Source organism: Gopherus flavomarginatus, chromosome 4 (genome assembly GCF_025201925.1).
Source record: "Gopherus flavomarginatus isolate rGopFla2 chromosome 4, rGopFla2.mat.asm, whole genome shotgun sequence".
In the NCBI taxonomy this organism is placed as follows: Eukaryota; Metazoa; Chordata; order Testudines; family Testudinidae; genus Gopherus; species Gopherus flavomarginatus.
Genome location: NC_066620.1, coordinates 55,443,693 through 55,461,840, shown reverse-complemented (window position 1 = coordinate 55,461,840; position 18,148 = coordinate 55,443,693). Strand labels below are relative to the sequence as shown.

General features: G+C 37.9%; 1 protein-coding gene across 3 annotated transcripts in view; it reads left to right on the top strand.

The window, feature by feature from the left end:
* WDR26 (WD repeat domain 26) overlaps nucleotides 1-18,148 on the top strand; it is a 46,256-nt gene that overhangs the window by 2,272 nt on the left and 25,836 nt on the right. For 2 of the 3 annotated variants that reach the window (XR_007773752.1, XM_050948542.1), the window contains exons 2-7: nucleotides 390-489; nucleotides 603-659; nucleotides 9,380-9,516; nucleotides 11,948-12,045; nucleotides 13,035-13,191; nucleotides 15,223-15,279. Coding sequence is in view for 2 of the 3 variants with exons in the window: in XM_050948542.1 (XP_050804499.1) it covers nucleotides 390-489; nucleotides 603-659; nucleotides 9,380-9,516; nucleotides 11,948-12,045; nucleotides 13,035-13,191; nucleotides 15,223-15,279 (606 nt within the window). In the remaining variant the exon portion in view is untranslated. The remainder of the gene's footprint in view (nucleotides 1-389; nucleotides 490-602; nucleotides 660-9,379; nucleotides 9,517-11,947; nucleotides 12,046-13,034; nucleotides 13,192-15,222; nucleotides 15,280-18,148) is intronic. The other variant, XM_050948543.1, reaches the window with a different exon arrangement.

The window sequence follows — 18,148 nt, the reverse complement described above, 5'->3', positions numbered from 1 at the left end:
CCTTTATACTCATTCTCTAGGGGTGGTTATAGAGGCACATCTAATGTTTATAACCTGTATTTTGCTCCGTGTAGACAACTTGCTGCTGGAAATTGGTTTATTTCTATCTGGACATGCCTGTCTGAGATGATTGGTTAGTCAAAGAAGACCATCTTTGCACTTCATGCAAGTTTTCAAACCAATCAACCACTCTTGTGGATATAGAGAACTGTCTATCCAAGTGTCTTGAGTGATTGGAATACTTATCTCTTCACATGTTTCTGAATCTGGTTATAACTCTTTTTGCTTCATAAAAAGTCATTTTTTAACTATATCAGACTTACTGCAATGGGTGATGCATTTTAAGAGTAAAATTGGTCAGTTTTTTTTACACTGTATCTCTCCTGCAGCCAGACTGTTGATCTTCTCATGCAAGAGTCAGGATGTCGTTTAGAACATCCTTCTGCTACCAAATTCCGCAACCATGTCATGGAAGGAGAATGGGATAAGGTAATGTATGTGGGGCATAGAGCACTGCATAACTGCTGTTACATTTATAGTATGTGAAATGCATTTCATGGTTCTTCAAGCTTATGTTTATTTTTTTATGCCAATTTCTGCAGGCTGAGAACGACTTGAATGAGCTTAAGCCGTTGGTGCATTCTCCTCATGCAATTGTGGTAAGAGACACATTTTGAATTGTTTCAGATGTAGTTGGGAATAATTGTAGTAATACGCTTTTTTCTTTTACCTACTTCAGAGTTAATGTTGGCATCTGTGTTTATTTTAGTTAGCAGCTTACTATCCCAAGCACAATACTAATTTGCTTTCCTGTCGTTTTTTGTTGTATTTGAGAGAGGAGGCCTAAAAATATTAAGACCAATACTCAGTGCATTGAATGTGTAAATTCATTAAAGTCTGTCTTCATAGATCAGAATACAACTCGTGTAATCTGTATATCTAATTTAAAATCCATAATTGGATAACTTCAGTTGATACTTAATTCAGTTTAAAGAAATTCTAAAAGTGCTTCTGAGTTTGAAATAGCTGATGTGGTGTTTTGTTTTTTGTTTTTTCCCTTATGTTTTCTTAAAGAACCAAGCTTAAGTACAATGTAGAATACCTAGGTATTGTGGGGGTTTGCATACTGCAATAGAATGTCATGGGAATACAGTGGCTGATATAGAAAATGAACAATACTGTTGCTTTTCTAGATGGCTTTTAGAGAACAAATGTGTGTGTTTACTCTTCGGAATTTTTGTAGAGCTTTGTCCTCTTTTAAATTTATTTTTAAAGCAGACCAGTCTGGTGGTTTATGTTCACTCGTTTCATGCGAGGGTTTAGATCCTGTGACTTGACAGAGTTACAATTTGTTTGGTTTTAATATATGTGGTTTCAGTAACTTTGTGGACTTTGTTGACATACAAAGTGTTTCTGGGTTTATTTCTATGACCCAGGATCAAAGTGGTTACATACAGCCCTTGTCTTTCTTCAAACATCTTATTTTACTATGTTAAACATTTACTGAAATTAATTTGACATTAGCTATTCAGTGTTGTTTTGTAGTCATTTGGGAGAAAAAAGTAGCACTGCTTTTTGAAGTGCCTGTGGCTGTAAACAATGAGGAATCAGCTGATGGCTGCTTAGCTTTTTACTTCTAGCTGATTCATTTTGTTGTCAGGAGGAGAGTTTCCTGCCGGTGGGGGAGGGAGAGAGAGAGAACAGGAAGTGAAGTAGGAAAAACAGATGTTTAAGAAAACATCAGTGGCTGCCTGAAAGAAGTTACATCTTGTTCTGTAATTATGTGAATGTTTAACCTCTCCAAAGTCTTTTCTATTGAGCTATAGTTCTAGTTCCTATTTTTTGCTTGGCAGGCTAGTATTGGAAGGCAAACTTTTAAAAAGACAGCAGGAAAGACTATCCAAACAGAATATACCAAAATAACGTGTACATATTCAGTGTCTCATGAGGAGTGAGAATTTGGTAGCCTGTTGCATACACAAGAGCGTAGCATCTATTAAAGCAAACGTTTATTGGAGTTCTAACATTTTGGGGATATGCATTTTTTTTTCTATTCCATTCAAAATGGTGCTGTCCATTCTAGTTTATGAAAAAATGTCAGACTATAAGATTTTTTTTGTACTTGTCACAATAGGTTAATTTGACAAAAGAGGAAAACAAGGGGACGATTTCCTTTTAGTGAATCCAAAGTATAAATGGCTACGTAAACCCTAACCTTGGGGAAAAAGTACTCCAACTGAGTAAAACTTATAGAAATGTGAATTTTGTTTTCAGACTCTACCTTGTCCTAAACTAAATTGATGCTGTAAAGTGTATTTTGTTCATCTAAACTGAGTCTGATGAATTAAAAAAAATAACAAATACTGATTTTTATTTAAAAACAAGTCTGCCACATATAGAGCAGTAAGAAAATAAATTAAAGAGGTGAGGTGAGGGGATAAGACTTTATCGGTTTTGTTATCTATATCTTTAGAGTCAGATGTTTTAGTACATGAATTTTTTTAAAAGCTATTAATAAACTTATAGAGGTGACCTGTCAGGGTTTTTTTTTTTAATGCTGATTTGGAAGATATTTTTCTGGATATTTATGGTTATTGCAAAATTTCAGCTTAATTTAGAGCAATAAGTAGCAACTGGAAAAGGAAAGCTCACTAGATAAATAATTTTTGTCACAGCTCAGACTATCTATAGAGCATAATCAGATCTAATAAAAGATGATTATATCTCTGGCTTTTGCACCATCAGTGATGATGTAGGCACGTCTGTTTATTTTAAGAGGTGGGGTTATCTTTTTCTCCCACTCATGAGCCTAGTGGCGGGGGGAGTTAAATAATTCAGATTTTTTTTTTTTAAATCACTAGTAATCTTACTAATGCCAACACTTCATCTGTTTCCACCCTATAATGAAAAAAGTAAAACCACTCAATTCAATGTACACTTATTTTGGCAACTTTATATGTTCTGGAAGGCACTATGCTTCTGATTTCTGTTTTTGAGTCAAACTTCATAATAATTTTAGATAAAAAATGTGTTCATTCAGCTGATGTTGAACAGCACTTAGTAGAATAAGTGCAATATATGGCCATATTCTTTAGGGGAAGAAATGCTGTTTGTGTTTTATGAACCCAGATCATATGGGTTTGGTTTCTGAATCTCAACCGGGCAGTTTGACCACATGTATCTGAAGTTGAGTGGGTGGGGGTGTGTGTGTGTAGAAAGTCAATCTTGCTGACGTTTTACTGTAAGCTTTAATAGGCTAGGGAATCTTACTTTTAATGTGACTTGGTCAAGGATGAGCTAGATATCAAACATAAAGTTGTATTGCACGTATATTATAAATTCTGTATGTGAAAATGAGCATAAGCTGCCCACAAAGTGCTTTGAGATCTACAGATGGAAGTGCTATAAATGCTGCATATTAAGGTACAAATTATTAATCTAAGTTTAAAACTGGGGGTTCATTAAACAGCTGCTGCATCTGGCCTGAGCTGAAAATGAAAAGTAGCCTCTCCTCTCAGTTCCTTTCTAAACACCACTGAAAGGCAATTGTGCCCTGTACTACTGTTGAGTAATATGGCTAGCCATGTGTGTACTTCATGTAATGTTGTGTGGGGGATGCAATTGGCTGAGGTGCCAGAGGAAAACCTTATCCAGAGTAGTGGGCCAAACATGAAAACCAAAGCTTTCTTCTGCTGTTAGGTGTTTTCAAAAAACATAAGGCTATCCACTTTGGTTTTTGGCCCAGGCCAGCATTTCAGTCAGTGCACTTGTGATTTCCAAGTGAAATTTCACTTGTCTACACTTGATTTGGGGCTATTCTGTCAAATAATGGTATTCATCCTAGCTGGGTGAACTTGACCATCCCGCTTTTAAGAGAAATAGCACTTCTACCTACAGTTTTGTTCAATGATCATTTGAATTCAGCTGGGAGCTCTCAGGTTTCCTAACTCTATGGTATCAGCTAAAGGCTTGTCTACACATGAAAATTAATCTGGAATAAACTAGGGTGTGAATTAAGAGCAGATTAACTGTTCCTTATTAACTCCATGTGGAATTAGTGTCCACACATGGAGGTTAATCAGAAGTAATTTGCAGTGTAGAGAAGTCCTAAAAGATGTAATGATTCCTTATTGGAAGGGGATACTCTCCAGGATCCTCTAATTTTTTCCTTTTGCTCTCACTTAGAGACCTTGTACCTGGTTACCTAAAAGAGAATGGCTAGATGCAGCTTCCTCTAGTTTTAGCCAATGTCTGTGCTGGATTGCCTAGAGGAAGCTACTCCACAACAGCATAAAAGTTTCTGTCCCAAGAATGGCGTGCACAGATTCCCCATGAACAGGAGAGCGGAGATCCAAGCCAGGCTGGAATAACTTATTTTGCTGACATAAATCAAGTGGTGTTTTTCTTTTTTTTTTTTTAAGTTAACAAAACCTCAACCTAATTTAAATGAACTAGCTTGAAAAAATTGTGCTATTGTTAAATTCCACTATTAGTAGAGTATCTTGTTTAATTTTTACAAAAGTGCCTTAGGTGGAAAAACAAAATATTGAACGTCAAGGCCCTGATTCTGCAAATCAGACACACAACTTTACTCTCATAAATATTCTCATTGACTTTAACAGGACCATTTATGCTAAGCATGTACATAATGTTGCAGCATTAGGAGGCTAAAATTATATTTTTATTAAACTTCTCTTAGTGACAATGTGTGTCACTTCAAAGCAATCTTGTTTTTGATGTTAAGGATGAAAAGTTATTTAGATTTTCAATATACTAATAAAATTGTTATGAACTCGTTTTTTATATATGCAGGTCACTTTAGTTTTTCAAAAATAAAAGCCTAAAGTTCCTAAATAGGAACACACATTCCATTGACTTCAAAACACAAATACAGATCAAAACTCTTCAATTTTCTTGATTCAATTTGAGAACATTCAGAATATCAAAATATGGTGTTGCTTGTAGTTATAGAATAGGCTATTTGCTTATGGGGTCTGCGGTGTTTTCACAGTTAGGATGTTAATGAGGCCCTGGACTTTGCTTTTTCAGCTTAGATGAGTATTTTGGAGAAACGTCTAAAGTTCATATTTTATATAGAATCTTTATATAACTAGTAAACTAAAGAAACAAGTGCAAAACATCCACTTTCGTCCCATTTTATAGTTTAAGCACTGACAATATAAACACTTAAACCATAACTTTTTTTCAATCCTGATTTTTGGTCAGCCCTACTCAGAACTTAAGCCCTGGCAATTCTTTATGTAGGGTCACTTTAACATTGAACCATTGAGCCAATTTTACTGTTAATTATGTCATACAGTATCTAGAAACAGCAGAATGTGACACTTGTACGTTAATTCATCTTTAGTGCTGTACATCAGCTTTTGTAACATTTGACTGAATTAAAGTCCGCAACCTGAGAAGATGAACATCATTCCCTGTAGGGTTTCTCCACCAGATAATACACAGAGGAATCTTTGCTACTGAAACATAGAGTAGCTACACACTCTACTGGAACTGGTGGATTTACAATGATCATTCAGAAGTGAAGTGGCTAACTGCATCTCAAACTATATTGTCAATGTTAGGTTTGCAGTTAACTGTTTCAGGCTGTTCAGTTTTATTGATACAGGATAGAGATTGAAAGGGATTGGGATGAAGTCTCTTCTAATACTTTCCTTTGCAAGACTATAATTATTTTTGAAGGGAAATCTGAGTGTTGAGCTGGATATGTAGGTACCATCTAACCACAACCAATTTAACGTACTTATTTTGTTCATATTGGATAGAAAAATATATACATCATCTGATGAACAGATATATTTTCCAGCAGGGTTTCTTTGAAGCTGTAATATAACTATGAGCGCACAGCACTGAACGAATGTTACACGTTTTAAACTCCCTGCTGTCCAGTTGAGGAAGATGGCGTCTGACACTAAAGGCAGTTATCAGCACTACTGGTATTAGATGGTAGCAGCAGAAGGGGAAATTAGGAAAAGGGTAGGAGGAAGAGATGAGAGAAGGTCGAAGATAGAACTTAGTTTGCCAGAAAAAGCCCCTCTTGTCACAAGAAGCGCTGGTTGCAGAAAAGCTGATTCAGGCATAGGAAAAGCTGAATTGCCTGACATAAGGTAAGAAAATATTTTTAAAAATAACTCGAGTATAGGATCCATGACCCTTAGTGTAAAGGGTCTCTACAGCTAATTTCTCATTATTTGGGATACTGTAACTTAAATCTGAAATTTAGTTGTACATTGTATCAAATAACTGTGTAGGGCTTTTTGGAGAAAAATTCATTCATGAACCAATAACAAAAGGGTTGTGACTAAACTGTAGGCATAATGTTATCTGGGCTTTGATAGGGACATTAGTTGTAATTAAATCCATTCAACATTTTTGTTCCAACTCTTATGTTATGAATAAAATATTTGTGGCATTTAGTATATGTACTGTGTCTCCATGTATGAAAACTCTGGTGCTGTATCATTCTAAGAGAGATCCTTTTCAGTAGTATGCGTAAGATTCATGGAGTTAATGACTTTTTTTTTTATAAAGGAAAATATGCTCTGAACCAACTGTGAGAACGTACATATTCAGCTGTCTTGGTAACAGTACTCTGCCTTGGTTGCTATACACAATATCAGGGTTGAATGTCGGTCAATTTTGACATGCTTCTTGTACTAGTGTGGATAAAATGAGTCATGGAGACAGTGCCTCTGGTTTGGTTTTACAGGGATTTCCATGAAATTGCTGATATTGGCACAACAACAACAAAAACCTTACCTTTCCTTTCCTTTCCTTTCCTTTCCTTTTTTTTTCATCCACAGAAATGGCTTTCATTACGCCTTCTTTTAGAACCATTATGCCAGGTAGAGATAGTAATTGGATGAAGTGGTTATCGCCATGCAGATAAGGGAAACCAAGAAAAAGTGAATGGATGGATACATAAGAAACAAAATATTGTCTGAGATATGCAGGGAGAATTGGAGAATATTCAACATGAAGTTCTGGATAAGAACTGAGAAAACAAAGGTTTTTTTATTTTTGTTTTTTAAAAAAACACTGAAGTTTGGGGTTGATGTAGTGATCACCTACTGTGAGGAATCAACCCTTCCACTTTCCTAACAAGTGGATAGGAAATATTAAAAGGGGAAGGCTTACTTCTAATGACTCGTCACCCCAAAATCTGCAACATTATACCTGTACAAATTGTACACATACTCTCTTCTCTAATGGGCCTCCTCTTCACCCTTCACTCTGAATGCAAACAAACTGAATATCTGTGCAATGAGAGGGAGAATAATATAAAGGGGGTTCTGACCTATTCCCTACAGGACATCAGAGTACTGGAAAACTAAGATGCTATAGTATGAAATTAGCTACAAATATCTATATGGTGATGCATATCTAGGTAACTTCATACCCTTCTGAAAGCTATACATTAAATCAGCAGTCTTCTTTCATGTACATGAAAACTTGATACGTGTGATTTGTTCTCAAGAGTTACAGAAGGTCTGTTGCACTCAGTGTTTTAATCAAGTGTAGTCCTTGTAGGCTGTATTCATAATCAATCTGGAATGCATTCCACTTGAAGGAAAACAAATATTTTACCTAAATGTGTTAAATTCCCTCAAAAAGCATCAGACAAAACCACTACTAGATAAAATATTTAAGATCTGTGTATCTCATCTAGTCAAATACATAGCAGGAATGAGATTTTTATGAGACTCACTGTAGTAATGTATCTTTCTCCATGCCATTGTGATGACAGTACTATATATCTTAAACAACATGAATGAGAGCTAATTAATGCTCTTTTAAAATGTGTCTGACACAGTCAGTCAAATGTTAAATTGAGTAAACCTCAAATCAAGAGACAGTCTCAAGTAATTTAGCCTTTAGTCTTAAAATTTAGGATTTTTCTTAATTTACAAATATTACTCTCTACATCTTTTTCAATTAAGTTCTAGTTATTTAAATATTCTATTGTTAGCAGCTCAGAACACTTCAACATTGAGCTATTGTATGGAAAAAGCAGAATTAAATGAAATTGATCAAATAGGACAGTCTAGCTACCCTATCCAAGATGAAGTGCAAAAATGAACAACATGGAGTAAATCATGTAAAGTTAAGGCATAACAAATGTTTCATATTTAAGTGTCTTGATTTGAAGAGGTTAGCACCTTGCTCAAAATTGTATAATGCCCTTAATACACTAATATAAGTAAATGCATATAGTATTGGAAAAGCTGCTGGTCTTTGGGGTCTGCTGAACTCACATAGGGATAGGTGGTGATCAAATATTGAAGTGTATTCATGATCTGTCTTGCACTTCATTCAGTTTCTATAGAGATGGGGAAAGCATAGCACATCACTTTAATTTAATTTTGTTTCACTCTAGATATATTCTCAGGTTTTCCTCTTACCCCACTACTTGTTGAAGGCCTGGGGTGTGTCTTTTCTCATGGCGATGACCCCTGGCAGCAGCAGTGAAGATAGACAAAAAATACATACACCAAGTGGCTATGCTTAGTTACAGTAGAAGTAACTAAACTGTCTCACTTTCATCTTAAGGATCAGCACGTTAGGAAATTTTGAGGACTCCAGATTTTAAATCTGAAACTGAATGCCTTCCTTCATTTTGTCCATGAACATGTTAACGAAGTTAGAATCATGACTATTGATGAGAAATGTGAGAATGTGTGAAGGCCACATTGGAATTCTAATAGAAGTGAATGCTTATGAGAAATGAGTCTAGGCTAAGTGAGCCCTGAATATTGAGAGCGATATCACTCTGCTTTCTGTAAAAAAGAAGATGGAAGTATTAATACTTCTGGAAGACAAGGTTAATTTGCATGGTGTCTTGTTTTGCCTAGTTGCAGTGTTAATATGTTGCTACAGCATGCTATACAACTATAGAGAGAATCCCTTGGTGAGCTCCTACATAATCTGTATAAAACCAGTTAGGGGGTTGACTTGCCGACCTCCTGGTCATGCTCTGTATAAGCATTCAGCATACTTGTTTTGTTTTTGTTGTTTTGAGTATGAGATTGAGGGAATCTCATCTAATCCTGGTTTAAAGGATAGTGACTGAAAGGGATATGGGTTCAAAATAGGGAGAATTGGTGGGGGGGTGAGGAGTGCAGAAGAGGACATTTGAGGCACCAGTAGGCAGGTGGAAAAGATTGATTATTTGGGTCGCTTCTAACATAACTACCACAATTATATTGAAATACCAGCCAGAAGTAATGATACATTGCATATAGTTGTATTTCTGAAGGGTATAGTAGAATGGTTTCTACTGTTCTGTTTAGGCTCAGACATTTTCTGAAACTTCAGTCAACCTTTTTCCCCTGACTGCTGCTTTCTGTCATGTCAGAGGATGAAGTTCTTGCTGCTACAGCAGAAGTACCTGGAATACCTGGAGGATGGCAAGGTCCTGGAGGCACTTCAAGTTCTACGCTGTGAACTGACACCACTGAAATACAATACGGAGCGCATTCATGTCCTCAGTGGGTAAGGGTGTTCAATCTTGGACAGCTAGTTCTACAGAATATCCTGAGGGATTGTGTAATTCAATGGAAACAAGTGCTGGTCAGTATTTCCTGAGCCTTCTCTTCATAACATTAAAAGTGCACTTGAATCACGTGGAATACATAAAATAATGTCTTGGTAAAAATGAAGCACTATTCTCCCTTTTGGACCCAGTCCCACTCCTATTGAAATCAGTGGGGAAAACACCATTGCAGAAGCAGGGTCTTCTATCTCTCCCCTCTTTCTTCAATCTTTAGTACTAACTTTGTTTTAAAAATCTGAATTATTTTATGCTTGGTGATCACTACTATTTAAAATGGCAAGGGGAAGAAATTTATTATACTGACTGTATTGTTGTACCATGATTCATATCATATCCTCATTCATCCAAAATAAGTGTTTTTATATATACTGCATTTATGGTATCAGAACCTAAACTGATAAGGACATAATTTCAGTCCTTTTAAAGGATGCATGTTCAGTCTCTCTTTTCCTATAGCTGAGTAAATCTCAAGTTGGTAGGGGTTGGGTTTTTTTCTTAGGGGGTGAAGGGGGAGTGCAGCATGTGCAGTGTCTCCTTTTTTTCCCCATCTCTCGTGAAGGTCTGTCTAAACAAGATTTGTTTTGTTTCTCATTCATTACCTTGCACTGGTACCTTCTCTCCTTAAATCTTTCTAGTTAGTGACAAAGGAAAAGGGAACTTCTAGAGCAAATCGCTATTGCCTGTCACCCAGACTCAAACAATAAATCTTACTAATGCATTGTATCATTACCATCCCAAGAAACAAATCGCAGAACCCGGTAGTGTTGGCATCATTGACAATGCTATTATGCTAGAAATTTAGAAGTTTAGTATGATGCAGCTTGAAACACATGTATACCTCAAACACACTGGGATCAGCTAGCATAGTAAATCTTGTTTACATCTAGGTATATTTTTGTGCCGTCATTGACTAGTCTAACTTGATGTAAACTTCTGAGTCACTGAGTTGGGGTTTTTTTTTTTTTTTTTTTTGGAATTCATAAGCGTTTGGGTAAATCTGCATGGGAGAGAAGTGAAATATATTGTTTACAAAATAAAGCATCATTGTCCCCTTTAATTTGCCCCAATCTAGTCTTTGACTCCTCATACATTTGCCCAAGCTTTTACTTGAGTGCAGATTGGTCAGGAGTGCCTGTACCGTGTCTCCTAAAGATCAATACGTTCTGGCTGTAATAAGCTGATGGAGGAGAGAGAGGTCCCAAAACAGAGATCTCTCAGAGTCCTTTCTACCCCACTCCACTTAAATATGAATTGTAAACAGGAACATCTCCATGTAGACTCAGACTTTAAGGTCAGAAGGAACCATTATGATCATCTAGTCCAGGGGTCTCAAACACGCGGCCCATGGGGCTATTTCCTGCGGTGTGCCAAGTGGCCTGCACCCCCCTGCCTACCTCCAGGCCAGGGGTGGCAAGCTACGGTGGATTGCCCCCCTCGAGCCCTGCGCCATTCCCTGAAGCGGCTGGCATCACGTCCTTACAGCTTGGGGGGGAGGGAGGCTCCATGTGTTGCCCTGGTTCCAGGCACACTGCCCCCCCCCCCACCAGTCCCATTGGCTGGGAACAGGGAACCACAGCCAATGGGAGCTTTGGGGGAGGTACCTGGAGCAGTGGCAAGCAGCACGCGGAGCCCTACATCCCTCCTCCCCCAGGGGCCACAGGGACATGATTCCAGCTGCTTGCCACAACTCCCTGCCCTGAGCCCCCTGCCTAAACTCCAACCCTCTGCCACACCCCACACCCCAACTCCCTGCCCTGAGCCCCCTGCTGCACCCTGCACACCTCCTGCACTCCCTGCCCTGAGCCCCCGCCACACCCCTCTTGTGCCCTCGGGGGGCAGGGAGGAGGTGGAGTTGAGGTGGGGACTTCAGGGAAGGGGTCAGAATGGAGGCAGGGCAGAGGCGGGGCCTCATGAAAGGGGTGGAGTGGGATCGGCAGGGGGCAGTGAAGGCCGGGTGTCAGGGATGCGGTCCTCAGGCCAATGAACTAGTTTCATGTGGCCCTCGTGATCATTTGAGTTTGAGACTCCTGATCTAGACTGATCTCCTGCACAACGCAGGCCACAGAATCTCACCCACCCACTCCTTTAGAAAACCCCTAACCTATGTCAGAGCTATTGAAGTCCTCAAATTGTGGTTTAAAGATCTCAAGGTGCAGAGAATCCTCCAGCAAGCGACCCTTGCCCCACGCTGCAGAGAAAGGTGGAAAAACCTCCAGGGCCTCTGCCAATCTGCCCTGGAGGAAAATTCCTTCCCGACCCCAAATATGGCGATCAGCTAAACCCTGAGCATGTGGGCATCCTTACAATTGAAAATGAATTCCAAAAGGTTTAGACCATAATAGGATGTGTTTATTCACTTTGTTTTTACAGGTATCTGATGTGTAGTCATGCAGAAGACTTGCGTGCAAAAGCAGAATGGGAAGGAAAAGGAACAGCTTCCAGGTCTAAACTTTTGGACAAACTCCAGAGTAAGATATTTAATGTTCAGCATTTAAATAGATTTTTCTAAATACACCCCAAATATTTTTCTAGTACATCCCATTTAATGGGGTAACTTTTTCGAGGAAAGTGATTTTAATTACACTTACTATCAGTGACTGGTGCTTTATGGGGAAGATAATTCTGGTTACTGGGAATGACTTAGTGATTTTTGTGGGTCTTAGGTCTTGTGCCTCTCAATCTTATGCTGCCTCTAGCTGTTTACAATAACAGCTTTCAGTTCTCAGTGCCTCTGCTATATGTAGAAAGTATATGAATTGTTTTCACTGCCATCTGCTCTGACTGTTAGTTTGCTTCTTCCATGTCACTTGTGATAGGCCAACATGTTGGATGTATTGCAGCTGCCCTTGATACTGACCCAGGGACTGTCTGATCCTAGGGCATGTGGTATCTTGTTTCAATTCTATGGGCCTATCCATAATATAATGGTTTTCAACTTGTGGTCCTCAGGCCTCTGAGGGGGTCCACAGACTGTCAGAAGATTTCCAAAGGAGTCTGTGCTTCCATTTGAAATTTTTGAGGAGTCTGCAAATGAAATGAGGTTGGAAAGCGCGCTGTAATGTGATGGACTCTACTGCTCCATTAATAGCAGTACTAACATAGTGTTGCCTTTTAATTGGGAATTCCTCATAGTGAGCACAAAAGGTGGTCTAGTGGAGTCTCGCAATTGAGGATTTTACTGTTAAAATCAGCGTGCAGCAGTCTACTTTGTATAAGTGGAACTTGTGCTGAACAAAAGCAACAGAGCTAAAAAAGTACAGTTCTGTTTGAAAACATCAGTGAATGAGAGTTCATCTTTGGGTCCTCAGTTGCACAGTTATAAACTAACAAGTTAAGCAGTAGGTTGGATTTCTTTAATTTATAACTCCTTTATGGGTTTTTATTCAGTAAAGATAAAATGTGCGTTTGTAATTTTTGTGGGGTTTTTTCTTTTTTTTTTTTTTTTCTTTTCTTTAAGCATACTTACCGCCGTCAGTGATGCTTCCCCCAAGGCGCTTACAGAATCTACTACGTCAGGCTGTGGAGCTACAACGAGACCGGTGCCTATATCATAATACCAAATTAGATAACAGTCTAGATTCTGTGTCACTGCTTATAGACCATGTTTGTAGTAGGTAAGAATGTCTTTTTCTACTTTTAAAATTGACAGTGGTATTTTTTTTTAAATATATAACACAATCTACTTACACAGTATTGTTCCTTTGAACTGTAGGACAGTTGTTTCAAATTGGAACATGCTGGAGTAGACTGGGAAAAGCCAGGCCCATTTAGTTGACTAATTGTTTGTGCAGACAAACTACAGAACATGTATGAAAATGCTTCTTGATGTCTGGCTACTTCTCCTTGAGGGGATGAAACTTACTGTGTAATGAGACCAGGGCTGCCCAGAGGGGGGCCAAGTGGGGCAATTTGCTCCAGGCCCTGGGTCCCACAGGGGCCCCCACAAGAATATAGTATTGCAACTTTTTTTTATAGAAGGGACCCCCGAAATTGCTTTGTCCCAGGCCCCCTGAATCCTCTGGGCAGCCCTGTAATGAGATGGGTGTATGTATTGAGGATTTAGCCTTAATCTAGGTGCACAAACTTGCTACTTCTTGCTATTCTGTCATTGTCTAAGGGCTATCGAATTGTTACTACCCATTCTTTGTCTTCAAACTTCTTGGATGCGTAAGGTAAATCTGCATTTACTGTTCAAGGTCAGATTCCAGATTTAGTCTTTAATGAATGAATGCTGTTACATTTTAGAAGTTGAAATTAAATAAGAACACACAATGCATTCTACTCTCTAATTCTTGGTCATAGCTAAAAAATGTGTAATGCAAACTAAGTAAGACAGAACACACAAATGCATGTCTTTAAATTTGGCAAAGTTTTCTTTCGTAAGAAAACACCCAAATTTCATAACTCTTATATGTAAGTGCAAGTTTCACATGTACACAAACTCATTGATTACTTTTAAGAAATTCCTTTATTATCTAAACAGAGTAACATTGGTGTTGCTTAAAAATCTAAAATGTGAAACTTTTGCAGGCACCAGGGAGGAAGTAACTCAATGCTGGTATCTCATGCACACAGAGAAACAGTTGCTGTGTTCTGAGTGTTTTTTCTTCAGACAACCAAAGCTCCTCAGGGATCTAGCAGAAGTGACATGAATGCAAAGACAGTGTGTAGATATTTCTAGAGTACAGTTAGGGGTAAGGCCACAAGTTGCCGGACACTGAAGTAGCACGAGAAAGGGGGATGGTGGTTTATATTTTTGGTGGTTGGAGTAGCAGTTGAATTCTTTGGCTCATAATGAAGATTTTCTTCATATTAAATGCTTACTATAGTGAGTTACTACTAACTACTTAGGACTCCCTTGTAATTCTGTTTTTTCTCTAAAAATTGCCAGTATCTCCAACCACATGGGATTTTTAGCTTTAGACTATTTGGTATCTATTTTTAAAGTGAAGATTTCCATTTCAGTAGTCATTTCAATGCTTCTATTTAGAATGTAAATGACTATCCTAATACTTATAGCCATATGTTCTAGTAATTGTTCTGGCTTTAGACTTTTGTAGTCTTGCGCTTTTAACTGCCACAACACCTTAAATTCCTTTCTTGTGTGGATTTTTGGCCATCTCACTTCATTTCAATTCTAGGGAATAACAAGTAGTTTGAAGGATTTTTTTTAAGCGTGGGTAGGAATTGGGGTCCTTGTACTTCAGAAAGGATTCTTTAAGTTAGGGCAGTAATAAATTGTGGACCGTATTGATTTTTAATAGTTACTGCCAGTCTAGAAGTGTGTTAATGCTGTGTTTGCATCCAGCTAACAAGTGAGATCAATGCAATTGAAACATCCTCCTTTAAGATGCAGTTATATAAAATAATACAATAATATTTAAGGGCCAAATGTTACAAGTCTGGGCTTGTCTAAACTCCACCCATCGTAAATATATGCCCATGTAGGTCAAACTTTTATCTCTTTCTAATTTTGTATCCTCCACACCCAGATTTGCATACTGGGTGTGTGTGTATATGTATATATCAATTAAACCATAGTCTCATGTACCCCCTTTCTTCCCCTCCCCCCCCAAAAGAAGACACTTCAAAACAAAGGCTTCCACTCTGTCCTCAACTCAACCTATTGTACCTACCTATTGCAGGGGTCTGAGATCAGTATGTGGTGCGCCGTACATGCTGCAATGCTTGGGCATAATGAGGTGAGTTAAAGACAGTGGAAGCCAGATTCTGGATTTTGTTTTTAGGCCTTTTTAATTATGTGTAAACAAATTGATAGAATTAAGGTAACAGTAATCTAATAGTTTAAAAAGACAATGAAACTTGGGTAATATTAAAATTGATAGGATAGTTTACTGGTAACTTCCACTTTCATTTTTTTTGTGGGGTTAATCTATGTGGATTTCTGGCAATATTGTAATCAGGCATGCTTATATCACACGAACAGATACAATGTTGAGCAAAACAGACAGGATTGCTGCTTCTCAGGAAGTGGAATGAGGGAGAGGGTACTCAGAGTGGAGGGTGAAACTTTTTCACATTACTGGCCCTGTGATACTGGAGAACTTAATTGGGGGCAGGTGGGGGACCCTTTACCGCATCCTTTTATTTTATAATCAATCCAATTTTAACTCCCCCCAACTCTTTTTTGAGAAGTAGAAAGTGGAGTCTACATACTTACCTGGTTCTCCTCTCCTACCGCTTCAGTTTGTGGTTGTAAGATTATGCATAGGAAGATTAATTTTTTTATTTAAAAAACACTGAAGGTTTTGGGAGCAAAGTGAACATTGCCTGTTGCAGATATTGGGTTAGCAACATTGTCAGTCTTGATGGTGTCTGTTTATTAATCAATGTTTTCATTGTAAACGCTGGAAACAAATTCACTTTCATGTTTTTGTTAAATTATTATTCCAGTAATTTTTAATTTTAGTTCTTTTGGTCTGTTTTTAAAGGATTAAATTTAGAATTCAAAAGTTGTAAAAACACAGTAACTGATGAACCATGTTGTTGACATGGTGAAATAAAGCATAAGGAAACACTAAGGCAGAGGTAGTCAATAGGTAGACTGTGGGCCAAATCCAGATCACCAGAAGCTTTTTGAATGGACCCTGAAATTTTTTTTTATTTACTTTATTAAAAAAAAAAACAAAAAACCTAACAATAATAATTTTCTCTGGAGTCCGGACCTTGATTATATCTTGACCGAGAAATTTGGATCTTGACAAAAGATAGAGTACCCTTGCATTAAGGGTTTGTCTACACTTGAAACGCTACAGTGGCACAGATAGTCCACTTTCCTTAGAGGCAGTAGCTAGGTTGACAGAAGAACTCTTTTGTCTACGTCATGTGTTAGGTAGGCTTAACTACATCACTCAAAGTTGTGGATTTTTCACGCCCCTAATCAATGTGGCTGGATTGACTTAACTTTTTAGTATGGACCAGGCCTAAAGTTTAAGTGCACTATACTGAGCAGATGAGTAATGAAGGACTTTTGCATAAGCAGAAATGTAGAGAAATATGGTTGGGCATGAGTACTCGGCTAACTAAACAAAACCTGTTCAAACAACTATCCTTCTTAACCAACATCTTGTCTTGTGACCACCCAAAAATATCAAGTTCTGTTCTGTTCCACATATTCTGAAAAGGACAGTGGTTGAGTATGTGTTTAATACATACTTCGCTGTATCTGTGAAGTACAACTTACTGAGCAACTTGCTTCATTAGCTGAGAGAGGAAAGTCTCAGTCTTTTCTCTCCTTGTTTCCTTGAATCAGTGTAAGTTACTTGCATGGACTCCTTGAATCCATGTCAGTGACAGGCTGGTCTGCTGCTATAAATGATGCTTGTGTACTATGACTTTCATTCATTAAATTGATATTTTATATGTTCTTACACTAAATGGCTTTGTGCAAATGGGACAGCAGATTTGCAAGTACAGTATTAGAGCTGGCAGAGCGGTAGTAAACATTAATAACAAATTATGCTTAAAACAAGTCTTCCTGTAACCACCGTATCTCAAATTCAGTTTACACAGTCCTAAGATCACAAACATCTTGATTGTCTAGAAACAGTTACAGTACTGCTAGTTACAGTAATGCCATTTGAAAATACTGTGTAAACCTCCTCAAAACATTGGAATTAGGCTGATTTTTCTATTCAACCATTCTTAAAAACCACAAAACCATGACTATGGAGGCATGCCTCCAGCTCTTTTCAGTTATAACTAATTGTAAGGGGGAAAGTAGGGTGGTGGTTCCTGCCTTTTATGTTTTTTTTAATTATTTTTGGGTCTGTTGCTTGGTAGTGCAATACCAAGAGTGTCTTGCTACTTAAAGAAAGCACAGAGAGTATCTTAAAAGGATTTCCACATCTTTGGCATACTAATCAAATGTGTAGTACTTTTTTGCAGGATTGGCTTAATTACCTCACTGACTCTTCCTAACAAAAATTATTGAACAAAGAGAATTTATTTTAGGATAGTCACTTGTGTCATGAGTTTGTCAGTATTGAGTGTAAGAAGATTTGTAGCAGTGTTTTATAACCAGTTTTACCTAAATTATATTAATTATTACAGTAGCTCCCCTAGTCATGGATCAGGACCCCTTTGTGCCAAGCGCTGTACAAATACATACACACACAAGATGGCTCCTGCTCCAGTTAACTTGTAAGCTCTGTGGGGCGGAGACTGTCTTGTGTCTGCACAATGTCTTGCACATTGGCATCTCTAGAAGCTATCATAACATAAATAACACACACAGTCAGCCAGGTGAGTTCAAACACTGTACAACTACTTAGTGCCAATTAGTGAGCTGCAAACATAACTGAACTTCTCTTTATTTTTCTGCATGAATTTAATGTTTTGATGGTAGGATTTTCCTTGGCACATAATGGGGGGGGGGGAAGGATATTAGCTGCTATTATTGTTCTGTTTTTGTTTTCTCAGAAGTAGGGCAGTATTTGTATGTAGTTTGCAGAGTAACAAAATACTGCAGTGATAAATACTATATTAAAATCTAAATTACAGGAAATTAATGAGTTTCATTTCTTGAAAATGATCTTGTAAAAGTTAGTA